Source organism: Stegodyphus dumicola, chromosome X1 (assembly GCF_044657685.1).
Source record: "Stegodyphus dumicola isolate Sdum_Otavi_A_Nest chromosome X1, ASM4465768v1".
NCBI lineage: Eukaryota > Metazoa > Arthropoda > Arachnida > Araneae > Eresidae > Stegodyphus > Stegodyphus dumicola.
In genome coordinates, this window is record NC_140780.1 from 225,154,143 (window position 1) to 225,177,167 (window position 23,025).

At 32.8% G+C, this 23,025-nt stretch overlaps 1 protein-coding gene across 8 annotated transcripts in view; it reads right to left on the reverse strand.

Moving 5' to 3' along the window:
• Window positions 1–3,791: 3,791 nt before the first annotated feature.
• The window catches only part of LOC118191115 (carbonic anhydrase-related protein 10-like), a 164,418-nt gene continuing 145,184 nt past the window's right edge, over window positions 3,792–23,025 (reverse strand). The window contains exons 8-9 of one of the 8 annotated variants that reach the window (XR_015038793.1): window positions 19,257–19,471; window positions 3,792–5,617 (exon numbers count right to left, since the gene is read on the reverse strand). Coding sequence is in view for 4 of the 8 variants with exons in the window: in XM_085808682.1 (XP_085664808.1) it covers window positions 19,437–19,475 (39 nt within the window). In the remaining 4 variants the exon portion in view is untranslated. Of the gene's footprint in view, window positions 5,618–19,256; window positions 19,476–23,025 lie in introns of those variants that run through there. The other 7 variants (XR_015038792.1, XR_015038791.1, XR_015038790.1 and 4 more) reach the window with 7 other exon arrangements.

Genomic DNA, 23,025 nt, shown 5'->3' on the forward strand with positions numbered 1-23,025 from the left:
CATTAGGTTATTTTGTGCAATGCCCTCGCTGGGACTCGAACATGGATCTCTCGAATATGCGCCGAGTATGCCAACTGTTACAGCACGAAGGCATGCCGAAAGGAGGAGAAAATACCTTATAGTACTATTCCATCATAGTGAAAAATTTAAAATATGTTGTACTACAACAACAACAAAGTATTCTATGATAAGGGGTAGTATGATAAGGGGTGGTGATAGGTATGATAAGGGGTAGTATCGCATTCGAAGAGGAAAACTAAACGTGGCCTAATATGCTTAGAATGTTTAAAAGAAAAAACTCTTTTTCAGTTTATTAACATGCTCAATCCCTTTCAGGGGCTGTGCATAAAAGAATGTAAATTGTGGTAAAATTTTGCATGAATTATAACTTATGGACCGTAAGAAAACAAAATTGAGGCTTAAAAAAATCTAGAATGAAATCCTAAATTTTGAGGGTCGGTATAGTATATTTTATGCCATTGTCCGTGTAAGATATTTTTTTACGTTGCTGCCAATTGTTAATTCTTTTTAATTTTTTTTGCATAATTTTGATATGTATCTATAGAAATTTTTGCATTAATATAGTTATTTAAGTTTGGAGCCAAAGAGTTCAAAATTTCTAAGGAAATTTAAAATTTTAGAAATAAAATTTACGTGTTTAGACACTTTGATGATATCACTCAGTTGTATATACTTACGTAAAATATGTGAAGAAAGCTATTGAAAGTGATTTAAATCCAATTTATTATTTTAACAGATATACACTGCATATAACTAGCTGAGTTACAACATGATGGAGTGTTATATTATTTTAACAAATATAACACTGCATCATGCTATAACTGAGCTAGCACAATGTCACAAGGGGATGTAACTCAGCAGAAAAATTAAAACTTACTTTTTTGAAGTTGGTCTTTAGATAATATATGAAAGGAACATGCATCTTGTTATGATACCAAGAGCTACCATACTGCACACTTTCGATTACCGAATCCTCGTGACCTGTAAGCAACCCCTTTTAATTTTTATTAAATATAGGTTGCAATATATGATTTTGTTCAAGAATAAAAGCATATAAACGATTTTATATGTAATATAAGTTCGAAGCCTTGTTTTTTCGATTTTCAGCCCCTTCGGCACCCTACGAGACCCTTTTTAATTTTTCCTTAAATAATATATGATTTTGTTCGGGAAGAAAATCTCTTCTCGTGTTATTTCTAACGCATGAGAAGGGCGTAGCTCTTGTATATACTTAGCACGACTTCCATTCTCATCTGAAACTGACTCCTACCAGATACACATCCCTTCTTTATTTTTTAGTGAATAATTCATCAATATCAGATACGGCAAGATCGGATCCATCAGAAAGAAGCTCTTCAAGCAGAGTAAGTGCTTCCTCCACAGAAAGTCCTCTTTTAGGCATTTTCTTATAACCACTTCAAAGACCTACAAAACTCAAATATTTACTTCTTTTTTTTTCCTTCCAAAGATAAATGTTTTGCATCTGAAACTGGCCTTAAATATATTTCTGACAACATTCAAAAACCGCCTATTCGTATTTTTACGCAAAAGAAAAATTTCTTTTGTGTTCTGCAGTCTCCTGTCTCAAAATTAACAAAGACGATCTTCAAAAAGCATGCTTTCCAATGAATAGTGTTTCTACTCTAATACCTGAAGCTGTGAAGGAATGAAAGGGTACCTGAAGTGCGTTCCTGTTTCTCGTGTTTGTAAGTGAGCTTCCCTTTGTAATCTTATTATAACTCTGCTGTGGAGGAAGCATGACCATATTACTATCACACCTCTTTTCATTTTCACTGCATTCAGGAGTGTCTCTCGAGGCTAACGATATAGCCCCCTACGAAAGTGTGATATTTTGTCGTCAGATAATAATTTTGAAATCGACGAATTCGTATCGGGGAAAAGAGTGAAATGGTTAACTTAAAATTTTAGCTAAACAGAGACGAATTAGAAATTCGATGCGAGTAAACAAAGGATAAGAAGAAACTGAAGTACTTTTATTCATTTCTAAAATAGTAAACTTTCCATTCTCCCATGAACATAATATTTACTCACAACTTGTAAATCATAAGCAACTGTATCATATTACATCATAAACAGTTGCAATATAAATAAATACTCTTACCCCACCCAGCAGAGAAGAAGAAGCCCGATGCTGCTATCCCCTATTGGTGAAGTATCCTTAGTATGGGAGCCGGTATAATTTATATACCTGTTTTAAAATCGTATAAATAATTAATTTTTAATTGGCAGTTTTAATTAAAATGCAATAAATATGTAAGGATCAGCATGCGTACGTCATATATATTTCCAGATTTTGAATTCCCCCGTCTAAGACACTTTATGAATCTTCAAACATAAGACCATTCAACAACATACATAAATTTGATAACTGGAAGCTAGTGAGTATTCATAGGGTAATGCTGTCATTTAAAGTCAAAAGAAAACACCAGTAACACAAGATTACAGCTTTTGTTATAAAAAAAATTAGCCTTTTTACGAGATTAAAAAATATACAAACTTACGGTATATTTTGTATTACAGTGCCCTTCAAAGAGTTAAAATAATGCTTACATTTTTCAGGATGATAATTTACCATGATATCAAGCACGAACAGAGACAGATGGTTTCATTCAATAATAAATCAATAAAAAAATTCAATGGACAGCCTTGCAGGGTTTATATTTATTTTAACTAACATTTATTTTAAGCTATCTTTCCTGTCAAGCCTTTACTTTCCCCTAGAATTGCCAATGCCAGAGTATGTAAATTGTAGTAGAACGCGCAGTCTATTCAAATTTTAGCAGAAGTAAGTTGAGTTTAAATAGAAGGGAAACGAGATTGTATGTGTGCTTCTTGAATCGCAAGCGTGAAGGTTGCTAGGTAGAAATTTAAGAACCGCGCGTTTCGGCCTGTGTGCCTATTTCGGCAGTTCGTTGAATCTTCAGCTGCTTAATCAGTAAGCTTGCTGAATCTCAGCTGTATCTTAGAACGTGGTTAAGTTAGCTACGATTATAGAGCCTCGTAGGTAGTGATCTCGTTATTTATTCATCCTGTCATTTATTTTTAGTTGTACTTTTCTATTTTGTTAAACCGCCGGGTCGGCGTAGTTTGTGAGCGTCAAGTGAACGCAGCTGTGATTTTTAAAGTGGAATAAAAAGGGATTTAAACCCTTCTTACAAGTTTGTGTAATTTACAGTTCATAGCAGTCTATACCACTGTTGCTGACAAGTTGGAGCCTCGCAACAGTATAGCCTAATTGCCAAATTTCAAATCAATTGAAAATATTTGGATGATACTGAAACAGAAAGCCAAGTTAATGAATAATAGGCGATAAAGTGCACTTAACTGAAGCTGTAGTTTCGTAGTGGTATCATTTAATTCTAGGAAATCACTTGGACAAACTTGTGAGTTGTATGCCCAAGCCATATGCATTAGTAATTACAATCAAATGTTTTGAAATTAAATATCAATAATCTGCATAACTTGTAACATGTTTAAAATTAATTTATTAATATAAAATCTTTCATACTTTATAGTTTTACATTACTGTTTTCTTTTGAAATTAAAAACTATGTATAGATTATAAGAATTACAAAAATTAACGATTTAATTGTTTATATAAGCTTAATAGATTCTTTCCATTTCATATGACATAATATTTACAATAATAATGATCTTTTAAATGGAAAAAAAAACCTTTTGAATTATCTATAAAATTGTCTTTAATTGATATATTAGTATTAGCATTAGCATTTAAATCAATTAGTAAAATACGTGGCGAGATTCACAAAATACACGCTTTCATGAAGTGTTGAAAAGTGTTTTCACCATACCGTATATATTCATCGAATAAACGTAGTATATTATCTTAAATTTTAAAAAAATCCTTTTATTTATGAATACTTTAATCAGTTCGCATTATCTTACTATGATAGTCAAACAAATGTTTAAATAATGTTTTACATCAAATGCGAAATTTTATAAAATTTTACGTAAGTTCAATATCAAATTTTAGCAAATATATCTTTTAAGCATGCGTTTCTTTAAATTACTGTAGATCTGTTTCAATAACCTCCTAAATCAAATAACTAATAATAACGTAGAACTTCCCTGTTGCAGGACACCACATACCAAACAGTTCTCTCCAGAAAAATGTAATATATATCTTTTAGATATCAAATTTGTCCTTTAGGTAAGAAATGCACCCCTTAGGCAAAAATGTACTTTTTATGTAAAACCACAGCTTTTAATTTAGTTATTACAATAAACAAAGAATGAAATAGTATGTAACACTTAATAAACTTTCTATTGATAAAATTTTCGAAACAGGAACACTCTTACAAGAGAAAAAACAATTTGTTTCATTTACCAATGGGCAACAGGCAATATTAATTAATTTCTGCAGGAAATAGTATGGCACATATTACACTATAACGGAAAATATCCGGACTCTCTTATTGACAATGCAAATGAAACAATATTTCAAATTGATCTTTTAAATGCACAAAACGAAATTTTTATATCATAAAGTAAAAGAAAGAAACACTGATTTAAGAAGAATCACTTTATTTAAAAAAAAAAAAAAAAAAAAAAAAAACATTAAAATAGTCGGATATTTTGAATAAAATCTTCTGTAACTAATTGATACTTCAGTTTCAGAAACTGCAGACCGAAGAAGCTAAAACTAAATTTTTTATGATGTTTTCTTTTCCATATGATATACATCGGAAATTTCAAGTTAAAATTAATGTGATTTATTTGCATTTTTTTCATAATGTTACGTTTCGAAGAACTAACATATTTAATTTATAGTCGATAAAAATACAGATTTATATTTTGACTAATAATTTGAATTTTAAATCCTTACAGTGTTTAAGTATTTGATTTATAGCATTTAATGCGACTAATGAACTAATATGCATTGTTCTTGAATTCAAAAACACACAGTAGACTTCATCTCTGATTTGCAACTTCACATGGCCGTTAAAATGACAATTAAGGAATTTTGCTGAGCAATGTGTGCAAAACGTTTGAAGGTCAAAATAAATTTATGAATTTCAGTATCATTTGATATCATTAACATCTTCACAATAAAGGGATTCATCAAGTTTTGGACACATACACTTGCATATATCTTAAGTAAATTCTGACTTGTATCAGAAAAATGACACAGATTCCCTTGCAGACTGAAAATTGTTTAGCATGAAAGTTCAAAAATCTGAGTGCGGCTGACGTATTCACCCTTGTCATAATACTTGTCAAGAGTAATTGTTTAAATCAGGTAAAAACACAATTCACTCTTCTCCGTTTAATTATCTTTCAGAAGAAAAAGACAGTTTTATAAACTCGAATTATATTTTCAATATAGAAACGTGCCACCTGTTAATATGTACAATTTTATGACTTGGTAAAATGTATTTGCATGATAGAATTGTATTCCAGTTAAGTACATTATCAACACTATATTTTGAAATTTCTGAGTTTAAGCTGAACTAGGGTCATTCCTTTGTCTAGTTGAAAGTCCAGCTCAGAGAAGACACCAGAGCAGCTTTCTCAAGAAGCCCAAAACCAGTCATTTAAGATTTCTTTCGAAGATCTGAAAAAGAAAATGAATTGTTAGTACACAATTTTTCTCTTTTTATCAATAGTAAACTTCAGAAATTCGACTGACTCTCTTCTTAGGTTAATTAACTTATTTCAACAATAATGTATACGTTATCTTTATACAATTAAGCTTAATGTAATTCTGTAGGTAGAATGGCACAAAGAAAGAGTCCTTTAAGAATAAATCAGAACAAGATTATACTTATTGAGAATTAAACATTATATGATCATAATCATTAGGAATTCTTTTTCTTGTTTAGTAGTCTTGGAAAATTAATATAACTGAGTTTAGCTGTATTTGATATAATCTGCCTGAGTGAAACGTATGTGTTATATTTACATGTTAGACTCACATGTCTAACACATAAGTGAATTTATGTAGAAATAGAATAGTAATTATTTTAAGGATTTTATCTTGCATTAACTGTTAAAATTTACTGTATTTTTTATTTCATTTACAACTTAACTCTCAACAAAAGTATACAACTTTGATTAATTTTCAAAGTTCCACGCATTTCAGTTGTAACAAAGAGCAGCGCAAACTCCTGGTTGCAGCGACCCATTAATAACCTAATTAATTTTTCTTCGAGTGCTTTTGCTGAACTAAACAACCGATGGGTTATGCAAGCCAACTGTTAAGAGCTCTTTTTGTCTCTTTCTCTCTCTTTTTTTCCCGATAAATTTTCTCAGTAGGGTGATATCCAACTCCGTATGCCTCGATCTAGGACGGATCTGATCATGGAGATGTACTGTTAAATTACACCTAGGAAACACCTGTAGGAAGTGAAGGTTTATGACTTTGTGTAACCTTTTGGTCTTCCATACATAAAACTTCAACTACCTACGGTATCTTTAAAGGTCTGAAGGACTGTTGTACTAGGAAAAGTGTATTATCATATTTAATCAAGAGGGCCGCCCCAGGAAGGGATCAGAGATCCTGGGAAAGGTTTAGAATCTCAATTTTAAGATGCAATTTATATCTGAAAATTTAAAAGCAAATTAAAGAACTGTAAAAATTATTGAATATTTTTTTTCTATCATAGACGACTTGCTTTGATTTATAGGGGGAAAATAATGACACGGAAATCGTAAATTGGGTAAATAAAAAAATGAAGTCGAATTTTCTAGTTTAAGTGCAATTGAGAAACGGCTACCATATTTCACTGAAGAACTGTGAAATATTTTAACATCTCAGGTCTGGATTTCCGATAAAGAGTTGATGTTATTTAAATTTTATAATACATGCAAAAATTTAAGCTATTTTCTTTAAGGAACAAACTCATAAATATAGGTTTTAAAGTAATGAAATAAGGAAATTTTGGCTAGTTAGTTAACAAAATTAGGATGCCTTAGAAATAGTATCACGAAAGATACACCAATTTAAAGCGTTATTATTATTTAAGATAAATACTACACCACACTGTTGCTTTACATTATGTGTCGTAATTTGCAAACTTTTTGCTTTTAATCATATATAAATATATATATTTCAAACCTAAAATGAAAATTTTTTCTAAAATTAGTTCACACTATTTCTAAATTTGATCAAGTTTGAAATTTAGTTGCAAAACTTTTCAGGTCTTGCCTAATATCTTTACAAACTGATCAACAGCGTTATCTTCTCAACCACTGATGTGTTGAGTGGATAGGAAATTTTCTGATTTACCAACTACAGGAATACGAACTCAGTGCTACGTAAAACCATCGACGTACGAAAATCTCATCAAATTGGAACCTTTACACCATGGCATACTTTTACGGCCCATTTATTTATTTATTTCACTTAAAGGACCGTGAAGGCCATTTAATTCAAAAAGGTTTCTTGATGGGATTGGTTTATATTACGTTTACACGAAACAAAGAAATTAGTGCTCTATGTAGCCTTTCCTTCTGCCAGAAAAGTGAAATTAAGATAAAATCATAAAATGCTTTAACTAAAATATGTACTAACAGTGAGTCTTGAAACATTAATGAAAGAATTAACTGTTGCATTAGGATTATATGATTCCAGCGCCATTTAAATTCTTTTCTATGTCTATCTTGTATCATTAATATGTATATTCATAAGCAACTTATAGTATGATAGTATAATATCCCAATGATTCAACTATTTCAGCTTCATATTTTGTTTCACATAAATATGTCAGCCTGCGTATCCTGCATAAATTACAGATAATTTATTTATTTAAATTAAAAAGTTTTTAATGTGGTCGGTTACTTTTATAAGCATAGGTATTATAATTTTTATATAGCATTTAAGAAGAAATTTGCCCCATAGGTGGCCGAATGTTTAAGGACGCTGAATACTTGTACGGGGGTTCGAATCGAGGCGAACGAGTGGGCTGCATGGGTGATTTTCGTGTATTCTCCGATGTGTATAGTGAAAACGAGCTAGGTTTTCTTAGAAAGACCTTCATGAAAGCATCCACCCCTTTAGACAGCTATCACTCGTATGCTTTGTCAGATTCAAATAACCTAACATGTTAAAAAGAAATTTTCATACTTACTCTACGACAATGCATACTTCATGCATACTTTCAGAAGATGAAGATGCGATGAAATCAGATGTTATCAGGAAGATTTTCTTGAAGAAATAAAATTACAAGCACTGAAATAAGTTAACCATTTAATTTACAATAAAATTTCTTAAGGATTATTTACTTAATTGATTGTCTTTTGTAGCATGCAGCAGTCTAACTAGGCCGAGAAGCAGAAGCGAAGTATGTTTTGTTGAGGATGAAATACTTGTACTGGGTACAGAATAGGTTAGTTTCGATTTCGATATCATTTTGATTTGCTAATTAATAAATCTCTTATACATCGAAGAGCCATTATATTATTACCATCCTCCATCTATAACAATGGGCTGGCCCAGGAACAAAACCACTGAGCGTGCGCGGCTGATGTTGGAGTATATAAAGCGGCTATGCATTGATAGCTCGATTAGAGACATAATGAGAAAGGCAGCTGATTTATCAGACTTCAATAAAGGTCAAATTGTTATGGCTCGGCGACTGGGAAACATCAATATCAGAAACGGCGCGTTTAGTGAGCTGTTCACGTGCAGTTGTTGTGAGCACATATCGAAAATGGTATATGGATGGTGAAACGACAAGTCGCCGGCCAGTAGTGGAGATTGCTGTGCATTCTTCGCCGTGACCGAGGAGCTACAACAGCCGAAATCACCACCAGCTACAACAGTGGCGACCCAGACAGTGTTTCTGAACACACTGTACAGTGTATATTACTGCGAATGGGCCTACGCAGTCGGAGGCCGAAGCATGTCCCTGCACTGACGGTATGTCATCGCCAGCTGCGTCTGCAGTGTACCAAGAAACATCTGAATTGGACATTAGCGGAATGGAAGAAAGTTACATGATCCGACAAATCACGTTTTCTGGTCCATCACATCGACGGGCGTGGGCTGATACGCCGATTTCCAAACGAAACCGTAGCTCCCGGATGAGAACTTGGACAGAGACAAGCCGGTGGCAGGGGATTATGGTGTGGGCAATGTTTTCATGGAGCGTATTAGGACCCACAATCCCCATAGAACAATCCCTGACGTTTGTGCGTTACGTGAACATCGTTGCAGACCATGGTTCACCCATTCATGACAACAGTATTTTCGGCGGTGGGATGGTGTTTACCAACAGGATAATGCACCATGTCATAAGGGTCAAATCGTCAGGGAGTGGTTCGAGGAACATTCCAGTGACTTTCAAGTCATGTCTTTGCCTTCAAATTCACCTGACATTAATTCAATAGAGTATTTATGGTTCCACTCGGAAAACCAAATTCGTGCTGCTACGCTACCCCCTCGCAATGTTCGGAAATTGCAGGACCGGTTGGTGAGCGCTTGGTACCAGATACCTCAGACTACCTACCAATACCTTATGGAGTCAATTCCAAGCCGATGCTGGCAGGTTTGAAAGCTAAAGGGGATCCTACATGTTATCAGCAGGGTGGTCATAACGTAATGGCTTTTCGATATTACATTCGAATTAAGAGGCTACTGCAAATTTAAGTTAGAATATTGATTTGCATATCTTTTATCTCATACAAACGCACAGACAGATATATATATATACAGTATATGCACCATGAAATGCAAAACACGGCCGAAATGGGAATTCGTACATTTCTAACATCGGACAATCGATGCAGCCAAATATACACCGTGTCCGCAAAAGAAGTCCTTACCCACAGTGTCCACAGAAGTCACTCTATTTTCGCAACCGTTAGGCTCATACATATAGTTCCAGTTACAAAAATGCTTTAAATGATGCAAAGATTTGTGATTTTGTATTTTTAAATTTAAAAGAGATATTTGTATATTAATAATGAAATGTAACCTTTTTACACCTCCTCCGTTTAGGAATATTTTGTATTCAAAGTAACAAAAATAAAACGCAAAACATTTGACTCCTATATGACAAAAGCTGAACGGAATATATAATTTTAAACCTCGCAATATTTGATGTCATTTTGAATTTGCATTAAGAGGTTGGTTAATAAATAAATTAAGATAACTAGAGTTTGATTTTTTTTGTCTCGATAAGTGTAATATTAAAGTAGGTTCTTCACCGCAGTACTTCTTTGAGTAGAAGCGTTGGTGTTACAGCCATGAAATTTTTCCTGCTCCTAACATCATGACAATTTTTATGGCATATGAAATCCTAACAACACGGCAGTAAAGTCAATTTTCCTGTGCCATTCAATATTGCTTCCTTCTAAAGCAGTTCATCCTTTCTTGCTAGACTTTTCATTGTATCATTTTTCACCTTCGTAGATATAACATATTCTAGGGAACTATTATTGAAAAACAGTTCACGAACATTCAAATTAAAAATGTCTTTTACTTTAACCCAGAAAGCAATCCTGGAAAGAAACGAGTCTTTCTTTCATATCGTTGGTATTTACAATTATACTCTTCCCGCTCATGAATCCATAGCCTAAGCTAGCACGTTTTTTAAGCTCTCTGTCCATCCATTTAATTTGTTTTTTAATTTCTTCGAAATTTCGTCAGTTTGATTACCCAAAATACTTCTGTTACTTGGAATATTCACTGAAGCAGTATGAAATGTTTCTTCGATAGCTTTATATTTTTACTTTTGTAATTTCGTTTATTCTAATGACGTTGCGTTATAACAGCAATCCCATTTAGAGTAGAATTAAATTTCTTTGCAATTCGAATTTAAGCCAAACGAAGATTTTTCATCCAATTATTTTAAAACTCTGCATTTATGAGAATCAAATCCATATTTTGCAATGGTTATATTAAGCTTGATATTTTTTAAGGATGTTTAGTAGCATTTTTAAAACAAACACATAAGCTAATGTTTTACGAATGGAAAGAAAATCTTACGAAGAAGCGTTTTACAGTTTCTTAGGGGCGTGGTCTTGAAATTTTTTAGAAATGGATGATACAACTTTAAAAAAGGTTAAAAATATGGACTAGCGGTCTTCTTTTCAATATTCTAAGCAGCCATTTCTTCTATGCAACAAATTGTGTAATAAAGATTTAAAAAAAAAAAAATAGACAGAAACATAAGCGGCCGCTTGTGCCACCTGAAATGGCTAATTTCTCTAACAATCTTACCAGTAAGATTCCGAGAGACGATTGTATCTTTATATATTAACTATTTCTCTTAATGATGCAGTTTGTAATGTACCTAACTGAAAATTTTTATAAATATTTGCAACACTATTGGAATCAATAAAATACCTTGCTGACGCTATGTACTGAGTATATTGGTACTGAATTATGAATTGAACGCCACCTACCATGTCTTACTGTTTTCAATCGCATTAGTTAAAATATTTTAGATTTTAATACAATAATATAGTAACCAATAATACAATAATATAAAAACCAATGATGCAATAATATGTTAAGTGTATTTTAATACAACATACAAAGGCATGGAATAATCCATAAAAAGGAAGGAAAATGGGTTAGATTGTAATATTAAATGAAAAGTGATTTAGCTTCTGAATAATTCGACGTTCTGCAAAAGTTTTTTTAATTTAAGAAGCCAGAAAAATTTCGAGAACGTTATTCAGCCTTAATACACATGTTTTTAACCGTTGAGAGAGCTGCACTTCTATAAAATAATATCATTGATTAGAATTTTTTAAAAACAGTGAGAGAGACTTCTGCAGAATGAATTAATGTCATTTGAAGAACCAGGAGGAAACGCTATTTAAGTCCAGTGACAGAAATTTTGAGAAAATGAATTTTCAGTTTGTGTAATTTTAATGATAAAGAAATTGTGCTTATAAAATCATACAAAAATTATTAATAATAAGCTTTCAAACTTTATTTAATGAAATTTGCATTATAAACAAAATAAATACACAAAATAATAGAAAAACAATTTTCGATTGTTTTTCAAGGTGACTAAGATTCTTCCCCAGTTCCTTTTGTTAATCTTGGGGCGGAAATCTTCTTTCATATCGCAATTAACACTTCCTTAGACGAAGTTCATTTTCTCTCATTTTATTTTTCAAATATCGAATCAGTTGCGCTTTTTCTTGTCCTTCGGTAAGTTTTTCCAATTTTTTGGCAAGCATATCAATCTCTGCTCCTAATGTATCACAGAGACTGCAAGTGTCTCTTTTGGGGTAACAGAATCCGATATAAAAGTATTAAAAAATGTCTCTGAATTTATCATACGGCACTGGATTGTTCTGTTTGTTTTGTCCATGGCGTGTAATTTTGTGGTGCTTAACTCCTACGATCGGTATATATTCTTACCGTTCCTTAAGGAATATTGAGACTTTCTCATTTTGAGGGAACTGAAAAACTCAATTAATTTAGAAATAACTTCCTCAGGAATTTCATGTTTTCGGTTTTCAAGTTTTTCTTTGCAATCTGCAGTTGCTTTCCCATAAACTGCGAAAGATTCTCTTATTTTTTAATCATTTTTTGTAATGCCGTGGAATGAGCTAAAGGTGTTTGGCTGCCTATTATTATACTTCAAGCCCTGGAAACAACATGTTCGATAACAGTAAAACGCACTGTGTGAAGATCCCTCATCTTCCAGACAAGAACGTGGTGTATCACAGGCAAAAGCGTCATAATACTGGCGAGATAATGATTTTGGATATTATAATTCTCAATTTCATTAAAACTTTTGAGAATACGTTGTTTTTCACTATCGCAAATCAAATAAAATCATTGAAAGCATTTGCACTTATAATCAGGTCCTAACTCACGTGTGGTTGCTCTTAAAATTTACATAACATCGCGGATTTGCTCTGTTTTCTTTATCCTGCTGGCAGAAAACTCGGCCACTGAATGGGAGCTTACACTGATATCTTCACTTTCCATATTTACAAGCAAAAAGCTGATGGACGAGACCAAGAGGTCGTCGTTACAAAAGACAAGAACGAACATGAAGTTGGTCATAAATACTTCTTCCCTCTTAGCGGGCGGACAAAAAAATTTTTTTCCCAGTACTTAAAGTATTTCCTATGTAGAGTCATTAGGTTACTTGGAAGCAGGAGGATGAAAAATATGCAACCGCATTCGCCAGGAATCGAACCACGGACTTCTCAAGTACCGGCCCAGCGTGCTACCGTTACACCAAGAAGGCACGCTAGGGAAGTAAGAGAAATACCTTATACCTAAATTACAGTTACGGACAAACAATGGGCATATATGGTTTTCCACCGAGTCTTCATTTCTCATTAATCGCTTCAGTACTCAAATACTAAAGGAAATTATAACTACTAAAGGAACTCCTCAGAGAATCCTGGTCCTCTACAGCCGCCAAACACAGAATTAAAAAAATCATTATCTATATTTTTTAAAGCTATTACTTATATTTTTATCGGTTTTGAACAAATCCATATTTTGCAAGGGTATTTATGATATGCATGAGAAAAACACGAAAACCTCATGCAGAAAATTATACGCATAAAGAATTCCCTTTTAATCCCTGTTAATAATAATCAGAAATAACTACCAATATTCTGCGACTTCGTTCTGTAGGTGATAGATCGGCGACAGATAAGGTAAAACAGAATGTCGTTCGTTCATTTGCTTGTTTAGTTAAGTCAAAAAGTACGTGTGCTATTTATCTGAAGAGACGGATATCGTTGTGGAGGTCGTTTATAATGGATATTAGTTTCTATTAAAGTTACACCTTTAGAAAAATCAAGAAGCAGCGATTCAGTTTAATGCATATATAATTCAGTCTTCAGTTTTATTTTGGGATCACGATCAATGATTGCACTTTATTTTACAAAAGAATTGGAATTATTGATGACAAGAGGTCACAAAATTTCCAGCATAATGTATTTAATACATTCAATAAAAGACATTTCTTTTGAAACTGAGGGAGCATTTATGCAGTCTCTTTATTTGTTGAAAATCTGTATGTAAAACTTTGTTTTTTTTTAAGACGTAATTCAAGGCATAAATAAAAAAGTGTCCTTCTAACAAAATTTAATATTTTATTATGTTTTAAAAAGCATATTTTTAATTGCAGAAATAAATGTAAATTCTCATAATTTGTTTAAATATAAATAAAATTATACATTAAGCGATGATTTTTAGAAGTTATACAATCATTTCCTGGAATCAGCCAAAATTTCTGGGAATTCTGAGAGGAGGAAAAAACTGTGCTACTGAGAAAACGTTTTCCTCGCATTTTACACAAGCTCATTGCAGTTGACTATACGTTTTGTACAAATTCAGCCTGGCTTTTTCTTCTGATATGAGGTTAAAGAGACAAAACGTATGCGATGATAGAGCAAAAACCTTACTCATGATGTTTTCTTGATACTTCTTTAATGCAAAGAACCGAGTGGTAGCTGCAGGCTCCAAAAGCAGTCAACTACCTGTTGCCATGTGCTATTAAAGGCAACCATTGATTTTTTCGAAGGATCTTAACATTATTTTTTGCCTCTGTTCAGCTGGTCAGTAACAGTATATTTAAATTTTTTTCTAAATGCTTTTATCTTAAAAGCATTTAGAGATATTATGACTTACTTAAAGGCATTTAAACATTTTGTTACCTCACTTATTGATTACTCTTCTTCTAAACGGTCCGTCTCTCTTCAACGAAGCTATTCCTTCAAATAATGCTTTGGAAGTAAGAAGAGAGGTTCTCAATCGATTTATATAAGAAAGAAACATACAGCTTCAAAACTAAATCAAATATACTCAAAATTCATCAGATATAATTAGTGGAAGTGGATACTCAGTGACTATGGAAAGGCCTTGATTAAGTTGGATAGGTAGTTAAATTTTCCCTTATTTTTCTAAAAAAGTAATTTAATTTAGTTCAGCAATTTTTGACATATTGTTAAATTTGAAAGACTTAAGGTAATTTTGAACACTAGTATACTTAAATATAGAACATATTTTAAAACCAGTTGCGGGGGTGACAGATCTTAAGAACTTACCGAAACAAATCCTTTTCATGAAAAACATTTGGCTCCTCTAATATTCACGCTATTGGTTTTAGAAGATAATCGAAATGAAAAGACTAATTACTTAATCAAGATTTTTTCAGATACAGAAATCAGAGTATTATTTCATCTAACTATGTTGCTTGATATGGGACTGTGGCCCATGTCTGGTCATGGTAAAAATAGCACCGAACCGTTAAAGTATCCTGTAATTTACAAAGTTAGTTTTATATGCATTTTTTATAGATAAATATTTTATAGGAAACATTCTGTTAAAACTTATCCTCTCAAACGTATTGAGCTCAAATCTAAAAGGCGTAAATGACATCTGTATATCAGATGGCAATTACCAAGTCGCGTACTCTCTTGAAAATGACCAAATCAATTTCTTCATACATCAATGACCGGGAATCCATGTTGAATTTCAAAGTATCGCGCCCTGAAAATTATATTTTTCTCCCTACAGTTCGCTTTCATGTAACTCTCAATACATTATATATTGTTTATTTTAAAAATTTTTGAGAAAAATAATAAATGCTCATTTGCGGCTTTAGTTTAGGTAATATTTTATTCGAAGGTGATGTCTTTAGTGCCAAATACATCGAAAAAATTTTATTTGCACATGTGAAGTATTTAATTTTTTGTAGGATTTGCATTTTATTATTTTATTAAGATAATGCCAGTAAATGAAAAAAAAAATATTTTCAAGGCAGTGTGTGCAAGGAAAAGTACATTTTTTTATCAAATATTCATAAATTACGTCTGAGTATTTGCTGTTGGAATAATAATTGATCAAAATAATTAGTTGCATATTTACAAACGAAATTATTGACATGCTAATTAGATATACAATTAAAAATTCAAGTAATACCTGTGACAAATATAATCGAGACAATCGATTGATTTACTTAGATGAAACTTACGATGCGAGAGTTCGATGTCATGGGAGTCCTGATTCAGCTTGTGTTTATAATTCAATTGTAAACCATATGCTAGAAATGTGAAAGCCAAATTTGTATCCATTGTATTAAACAAATATGATTCTAAATCGATTTTGGAATATCTTTCGATTAATTTACTTTGACAATCAACACACAGGGACAGAATGTTTTCAAGCTGCTGAAATACGCCATATATGTTCAATCTTTGATTTCCATTAGTAAAGAAATATAGACCAGCAGACAATCTAATATTAGAAGAGCAATTATTTTTACACTAGGAAGATATCAGTTCACTCAGCGTATCATGTCTAAGCCGAATAAATACAGCACTTTAGTAGATATGTGGAGCCAAAAGTTTTTATTCAGTTCACCTCCTGAACATACATAGAGAAAATCAGGTCTTGTTCTTAAAACGAATCAAGGAGAATATTTCATAAAAGATTTAGTTCCTTACATAAGATACAACTAAAACGTTACAATGGATATAATTTCACTTCTCTGTCTTTGGCTAAACCACTAGTATCATGAAAAACGATAGTTACAGAAATTCTAAAGCAGAACAAAAATTAAATTCCAAAGAAAAGCTCTGTCGAAAACATTTCAAACATTAAAATTATATTACTCGAGTTCCACGAGATTGTAACGATATGTGCAGATGCACAAAAGAAAAGTGAGACTGCATATTAATTTATGCATTAACAAAAAATATTATTACGACGATAAAAGACAAGAAAGTCGTCACTTTTACAAGATTAAAGTCAGGGAATGACGCCATGGATAAATGGAACTAAACACCACTCAGAAATGAATGAATAACTGGCATCTCATCTTTTTTTTGGGGAGGAGAGAGGCACCATCATGAGTACAGAAGTTCTTGCTTTGTTTGTAGCATACATTTGGCAAGTAACCTTAGATTTTGTTTTAAGGAAAGTTTTTTATTTCTTCTTCACGACCAATTTATTTCCTCTCCTGGTGAATAGAGATTTGTTTTTGCCTAATTTGTCTGAATATTCAAACCATCAGACGTTTTCTTACCAAATCAGGTTTTGAAAGCAACCTGAAAACATGGAATTGAAAGTCTGAGGCTCATCAAATTATCAAATTTTAATTGTACTTCACTTCCCAACGTAGGGTGCAAGTAGAAAAAAGAAAAGCATAGTTGAAGTTTGCCAGGTGAGTTTGGTTTCTTTTGCTTAATCAGCTATGGCAAGTCATGCGAGTGTTCTTTCTGTTTAAGGGGAAGGATACTTTTGCGCAGGCCTCTCTAACGGAACTGGCTAGATTAACGTCGTTGCACAGAAATGACCCAAATAAATAAGAAAATTGTTTTTAAATTGTGAAAAGCCAATACGTAATGTGCATTTATATATTATATGACACCGTAAAAGGTGTCTTATTAAATAATATGTTTGCAGAAGGTGAAAGGTTAAGTAATTCGACGTTTCTAATTACGTGCATAAAAAAGCGCATGGATACCCAGATACCTGTTCCCTAATCAACGACACAGATATGTTTGGTGCCAAAACATATGATAGCACTTTTGCATATCATTTTGAAATCTTATCTTAAGATTAAGAATCGTTCAGATATTGGAGAAATGAAGCCATCTTGGCATACTTTAATTAAAACCCATAAAAATTCAAATAAAATTCACAAAAGAGTTGTCGGTCATTGACTCAAGGGTTAAATGTAAAAGTATTCCTAAAAGTTCGAGAACTTCCAGACATCTAAATCATTTCAACATTTGGGAAAGGGAATACATTACTACAGTCTCAAAGCAGAACTCGTTATAGCTGTTTTACAGTCAGCGAGATGTTTTGTTGAAGTGAGCGTGTTCTGATTGCTTTTAATAGAAACAAGTGAAGTGAAGTGAGACTAATCTAGTACATTTTTTCTTCAGCGCTTATTTTCAGTCAGCCTTGTGTAAATTTTGTATAAGTAATGTACATATTTGGTGACCAGAGTGACATATCACTGTAGATCAATAAAAGTCACCGCAAGTCAATTTTAAGTGTGTAAACATTCTACGCATAAGTGCATTAATGATCTTTATGATTAAGTGATAATTACTTATTTAACACTAGTTTAATGTATTGATCAAACTAGTGTATACTAATTTAATTCATGAACTTAAAAAGTTTCGTTTGGTGTATTTGTTTATGATAAAGCTTTCTGCTTAAGGGGAATGATGCCATCTTGGAGGACATTCTATTGGAAACTGGCTTGTATACACGTCACACATGTGAAAACCACGAAAATGCCCGTGCAGTCAGTCTGTCTGTTCACCGAGATTCGAACCTCTGACCAAACTACCAGTGTTCAGCGACATTACCCCTCGGCCGCTGGTGGGCTAAAAATATTTGCAAAGGCAAGTGAACTTGGTGAAACCGGAACCTTGTCAGACACACGGATAAACACAAAAAAAGGAGCAATTACACTGTGTTTCCACAAAGTTTAAACTACTATGTGAGTACTTTATGAACAAATTATAGGAAACATTTTATAAAAAGCACCTGCATTGTTAACTGCATAGCAGTATTTTCTACAGTTATCATTTTGGTTTGTGTATCAGTGCTTAAATTCTTTTTACAAGCTGTTGTGCATCAATGCTTAATTCCTTTTTACGAGTTATTGTGTATCATTGCTTAAATCCTTTTGACAAGTCACTGTACATCAATACTTAAATGATTTTTACAAGTTATGGGACGAACATTTGCTTCAAATTCTTTCAAAACTATAAAATCTCAAAATCTTTTGAAAGTTTTTTACATCTTTAAATGCTATGTTTCAATGTTTCAGCAAGAACTCTATGCATATTACAAAATTTGATTCTTCGATTTTTTCCTGCTTATCCATCTTACGCAGCTGTATAAATATGAACAATGTTATATTTTAAGCAAATTACATGTCGCTAAATGTAAAAATAAATATGTTTTTGCCAAAATTTTTAAGTAAAATATTTATACTAACACATGAATTGATCCTTGAACACGTTTAGGTTTAAATGTGATGTGTCTTGAATTAAGTGAAGTGTTCTTAAACAGGAATATTGTGAATCAAGTAAAGTGTTCTTAAACATGCATGTTCTGAAAAAAGGAAAGGTTTCTTGGACATGCAGTCACACTTTCCTTTTTAAATATCATGTTGCAATTAAAAAAATATTTAAGAAACGTTGTAAAAAATAAAAATATTCAATGCAAATTTTTAGTTTAATATAGTCTACTGAAAAGTAAATTACTCAGATATAGTCCAAATGTTAAATCTTACCCAAATATAGTATGAAGCTCGTAGTAAAAAGATTTCTTAAAAATTCCTTCGAAAGATGTTCGTCTATGAGTGTCTGGGCGAACCGTTATAAAATAGGAGTGCTAAACCATGGTGATTGAGCAGGAGAGGGATAGGAACATAGTTCTCCAGGAGTAGTTTCTTGATGGTGACACTATTGATTTAGCAGCCATTGTCATGGGCTCTGGTTCCATTTCCTAGCTTTCAAGAATAAACCAAAACAAATTATGTATTGTCGAACATACGAATAATGAAGTGGTTTTGACGTAAACTTTTTACACACATAATTACTATCACAGCTTATTGTTTCTGTGAAATGTATTTCGCACTGAATGTTGAATGAGATTTGCAGATGCGAGAGCTCAACAATAAAATGTCTCTAAGCTAATATTTATATAAGATTAGTAATAATAATAATAATAATAATACTGCTAATGCTACTGCTAACGACTACTACTACTACTACTACTACCAGGGGGCCGTCTTAACGCATGGCCGTCTTAAATTCTGTGAGTGGTTGTCATAGGGGCCCCAGCACACTGCTTTGCTAGGCGGTTCATAATGATGTTAAAGTGGCACTGACTACTACTATTACTACTTCTAATAATAATAATAGTAACAACAACAGCATGAAAGTAATAAGTATTAAACCTTGCCCACACAGAGCTTCAAGCACTTCACATAGATACACTAAATACGTAGTTTTTTAATGCAATTAAAACCCTGCACTCAAAACCCTTTGTAAGGTCAAACAACGATACATGAAATCAAAATTACATATGTAGTAACCTCACTACTAACCAAGAAGTAAGATAAAAATTATGCGCCATATTCCAGTAATTTTGTATGTATACGTAGTGTAAGATATCATTATTGTTGAAAAAGTCGAAACAGCATTACGATACGAAATAATAACTTTAAGTTTTGTAGATTTTTAATTGTAAACTGAAAATATTTGGCATCTCTAATGAGAAGTTCATTAGAGATGAACGTGAGTATTTGACACGAAGTAAATTCTTCGTGTCAAATAGCGTCGATTTTACTTATTTGAAAATAACTTCCCCCACTCTCATTTAAAAACATGTTCTTATGCATATGTTCTTATGCGCCATCTAAGGCATGCGCTTAGATTCATAACAACGCATTTAAAGTAAGTTTCCATTCCTTAGGATGCATGCTTTTTTATTAAATTAAAGTTGTAGGTTTCCTCGCGCTTTGTCTAAGATGAAACGTCGAGGAACCCAATGAACTATGTAGCGACTTATTGCTGAGTTCAAACAAATAAGACGTAGACGCAAGAAGGGTTAAAATACCCTTTTATTCACGCAAATAAGAATAACAGTTGGCTCCTTCTCGGGCTTACAAGAAAGCTTCTACTCGGGCTTTAATTCAGAATAACAAAATAATAAACTAAACTATAATTAACTAAACTAGACTTAGCCGAAGCTAAACACAATTATCTAACGTAGTTGGCCCTTGAACTAAACTGACCGGCGAATATCAATAGGCACATATAATACGGCAGAGAGTAACAGCTTCAAGAGTGACTTATCTAGAAGGGAAACACGCGCCACTAAGGACTCCTAGCACCTCCTATCGAAGTAAGCTGAACCTTCCTTAAATATTTCTTCTAACACATTTGTATTCAACGCGATTCTAAAAACTCATTCTGGTAGGGATTTGTAAGTGGAAACCAGAATCGATAGGAAAGGGTTTCAAAATTAAAATAACTGTTATAAAATTAAAATATACCTTACAAAGTAAATGTTACCATTTTGCTATTAATACTCTTTTGGTAGCTCTGAACTCTTTTTTTTCCTGCAATAAATGGGCTAGGTCCTTCGGAAAAACAAGTGCAAAGAATTAGCTTAATTTATTCTTTCTTAACAGGTATGCGAAAAAACTTGCTTTATAAGATTGTCAGTATTAAGGTCAGAATTATAGACATACCACACAATAAAATCGGTGTCTCAAATTTTGTTAAATAGTAGCATAATAGAAAATAATTTACTATAGATTTTATTTCGGAAGGCTCAAAATTCGAAGATATTCTTTCATGCAAATGAGATGAGTTTCAAATAAGAAGAGACCTTATTACGAGACTAATTTTAACATTACATAAAGTTAGTTAATATTAAATATACGAACGTGTCGTCAAAGAATTGATTAAAAATTATACAAGGCGCAGTCAACGAGTTATGCTTCTATGTTTGTAATTTCTGACAAATTAGAACGGCTATAAATGTTTGTGTATCATATGAAAAAGCAACAAGTTTGATTATATATATATATATATTTTTTTTGATCAGCCAGAACTCGATACATTAAAGTGTAAAAAAAAAGAGAGAGAGAGAGAATAATCAAAGAAAGAATCTAAAACCATGAACTTGATGCATCAAAGTATAAGAAAAGTAATAATAAAAAGGACTAAAAATTAAACAACGGGCTACTTATCTCATAAAATTTATTGAAGATGCTGTCGCCACGAGATAATGTGCCAGAAAGGGCATATTTTAAACTATATAAGGGAATATGTTATAATTCTAAGTATTAAATTCAAACCTTCAAATTTCTATCATTTTGCATATAAACCTGATTGTTCATTGATGTATTTCAGTTCATACTTAGCTAGAAACCAACATGAGATGAAAATACAACCAAAATGACATAGTAAATAAGTTTATAAGGTATTTCTCCCGCCTTCCTAGCGTGTCTTCGTGGTGTAGTGGTTCTGCACGCTGGGGCGGTATTCCAGAGGTCCGTGGTTCGATTCCCGTCGAAGGCGTTGCTAATTTTTCATCTCTTCAGCCTCAAAAAAATCTAATGTCTCTACAGTGGTGCCCGAACTAAAAGGGTGTTGGATGATGATTCTCCTCACCCAGGATTTGGTGATTGGGTTCCCTAAAAACCCCAGTCGCCCTTTAAAAGGGGGAGTATATAAGGTATTTCTCCCGCCTTCCTAGCGTGGCTTCGTGGTGTAGTGGTTCTGCACGCTGGTCCGGTATTCCAGAGGTCCGTGGTTCGATTCCCGGAGAAGGCGTTGCTAATTTTTCATGACTCCTGCTTCCAAAATACCTAATGTCTCTACAAGATGAACAAATTTAAGCAAATTACTCTTACGTTAAAATAAAAGAAACTTCCTCAATGAAATAAGCTAAAATTCAGAAAACCAATTAGTACGAAAGTCAATTTTGTATCGATGATATAGAAGTAGTCGTATCCTGCTAAAGTACGTTCTTCGTTTTCTGAGCGAATGGTTAAAACTAAAAATATGAGTCTAACGTAAAGAGTTATCACTAAATTTAAAGAAAGAACATTACGCCCTTCTAAGCATATCCATATTTAATTAAAGATTAATGATTATGTCGTAATGAACATTAACGATATGTGGCACATGAAAACGTTTTAAGGAGGATAAACGGAATTGTAAATAATAAGAGGAATGGTTGTTGGTCGACGTCAGTTACGTCAGTGTCCTGTTGAATTGCTTCGAAAGGGACATACAGTATCACAGTTCGGAATGTTACTGATGAGTTTGATCCTACACCACAGGCCTATTTGCCTTTGAATACCACAAAGTTTGTGATAAGTGATTTCTAAAGAATAATCGGAGAAGGCGGATGGTAGTGTATGAAGTGCGCTTGGATGAATTTTGAAACTGAAGAATAGGCATTGTTAAAAAGTGTGGTCCCTCGAAGATAAGAAGTGAGCTTACCTGTATGATCCACAAAGTTAAGTCTAACTCAAAGAG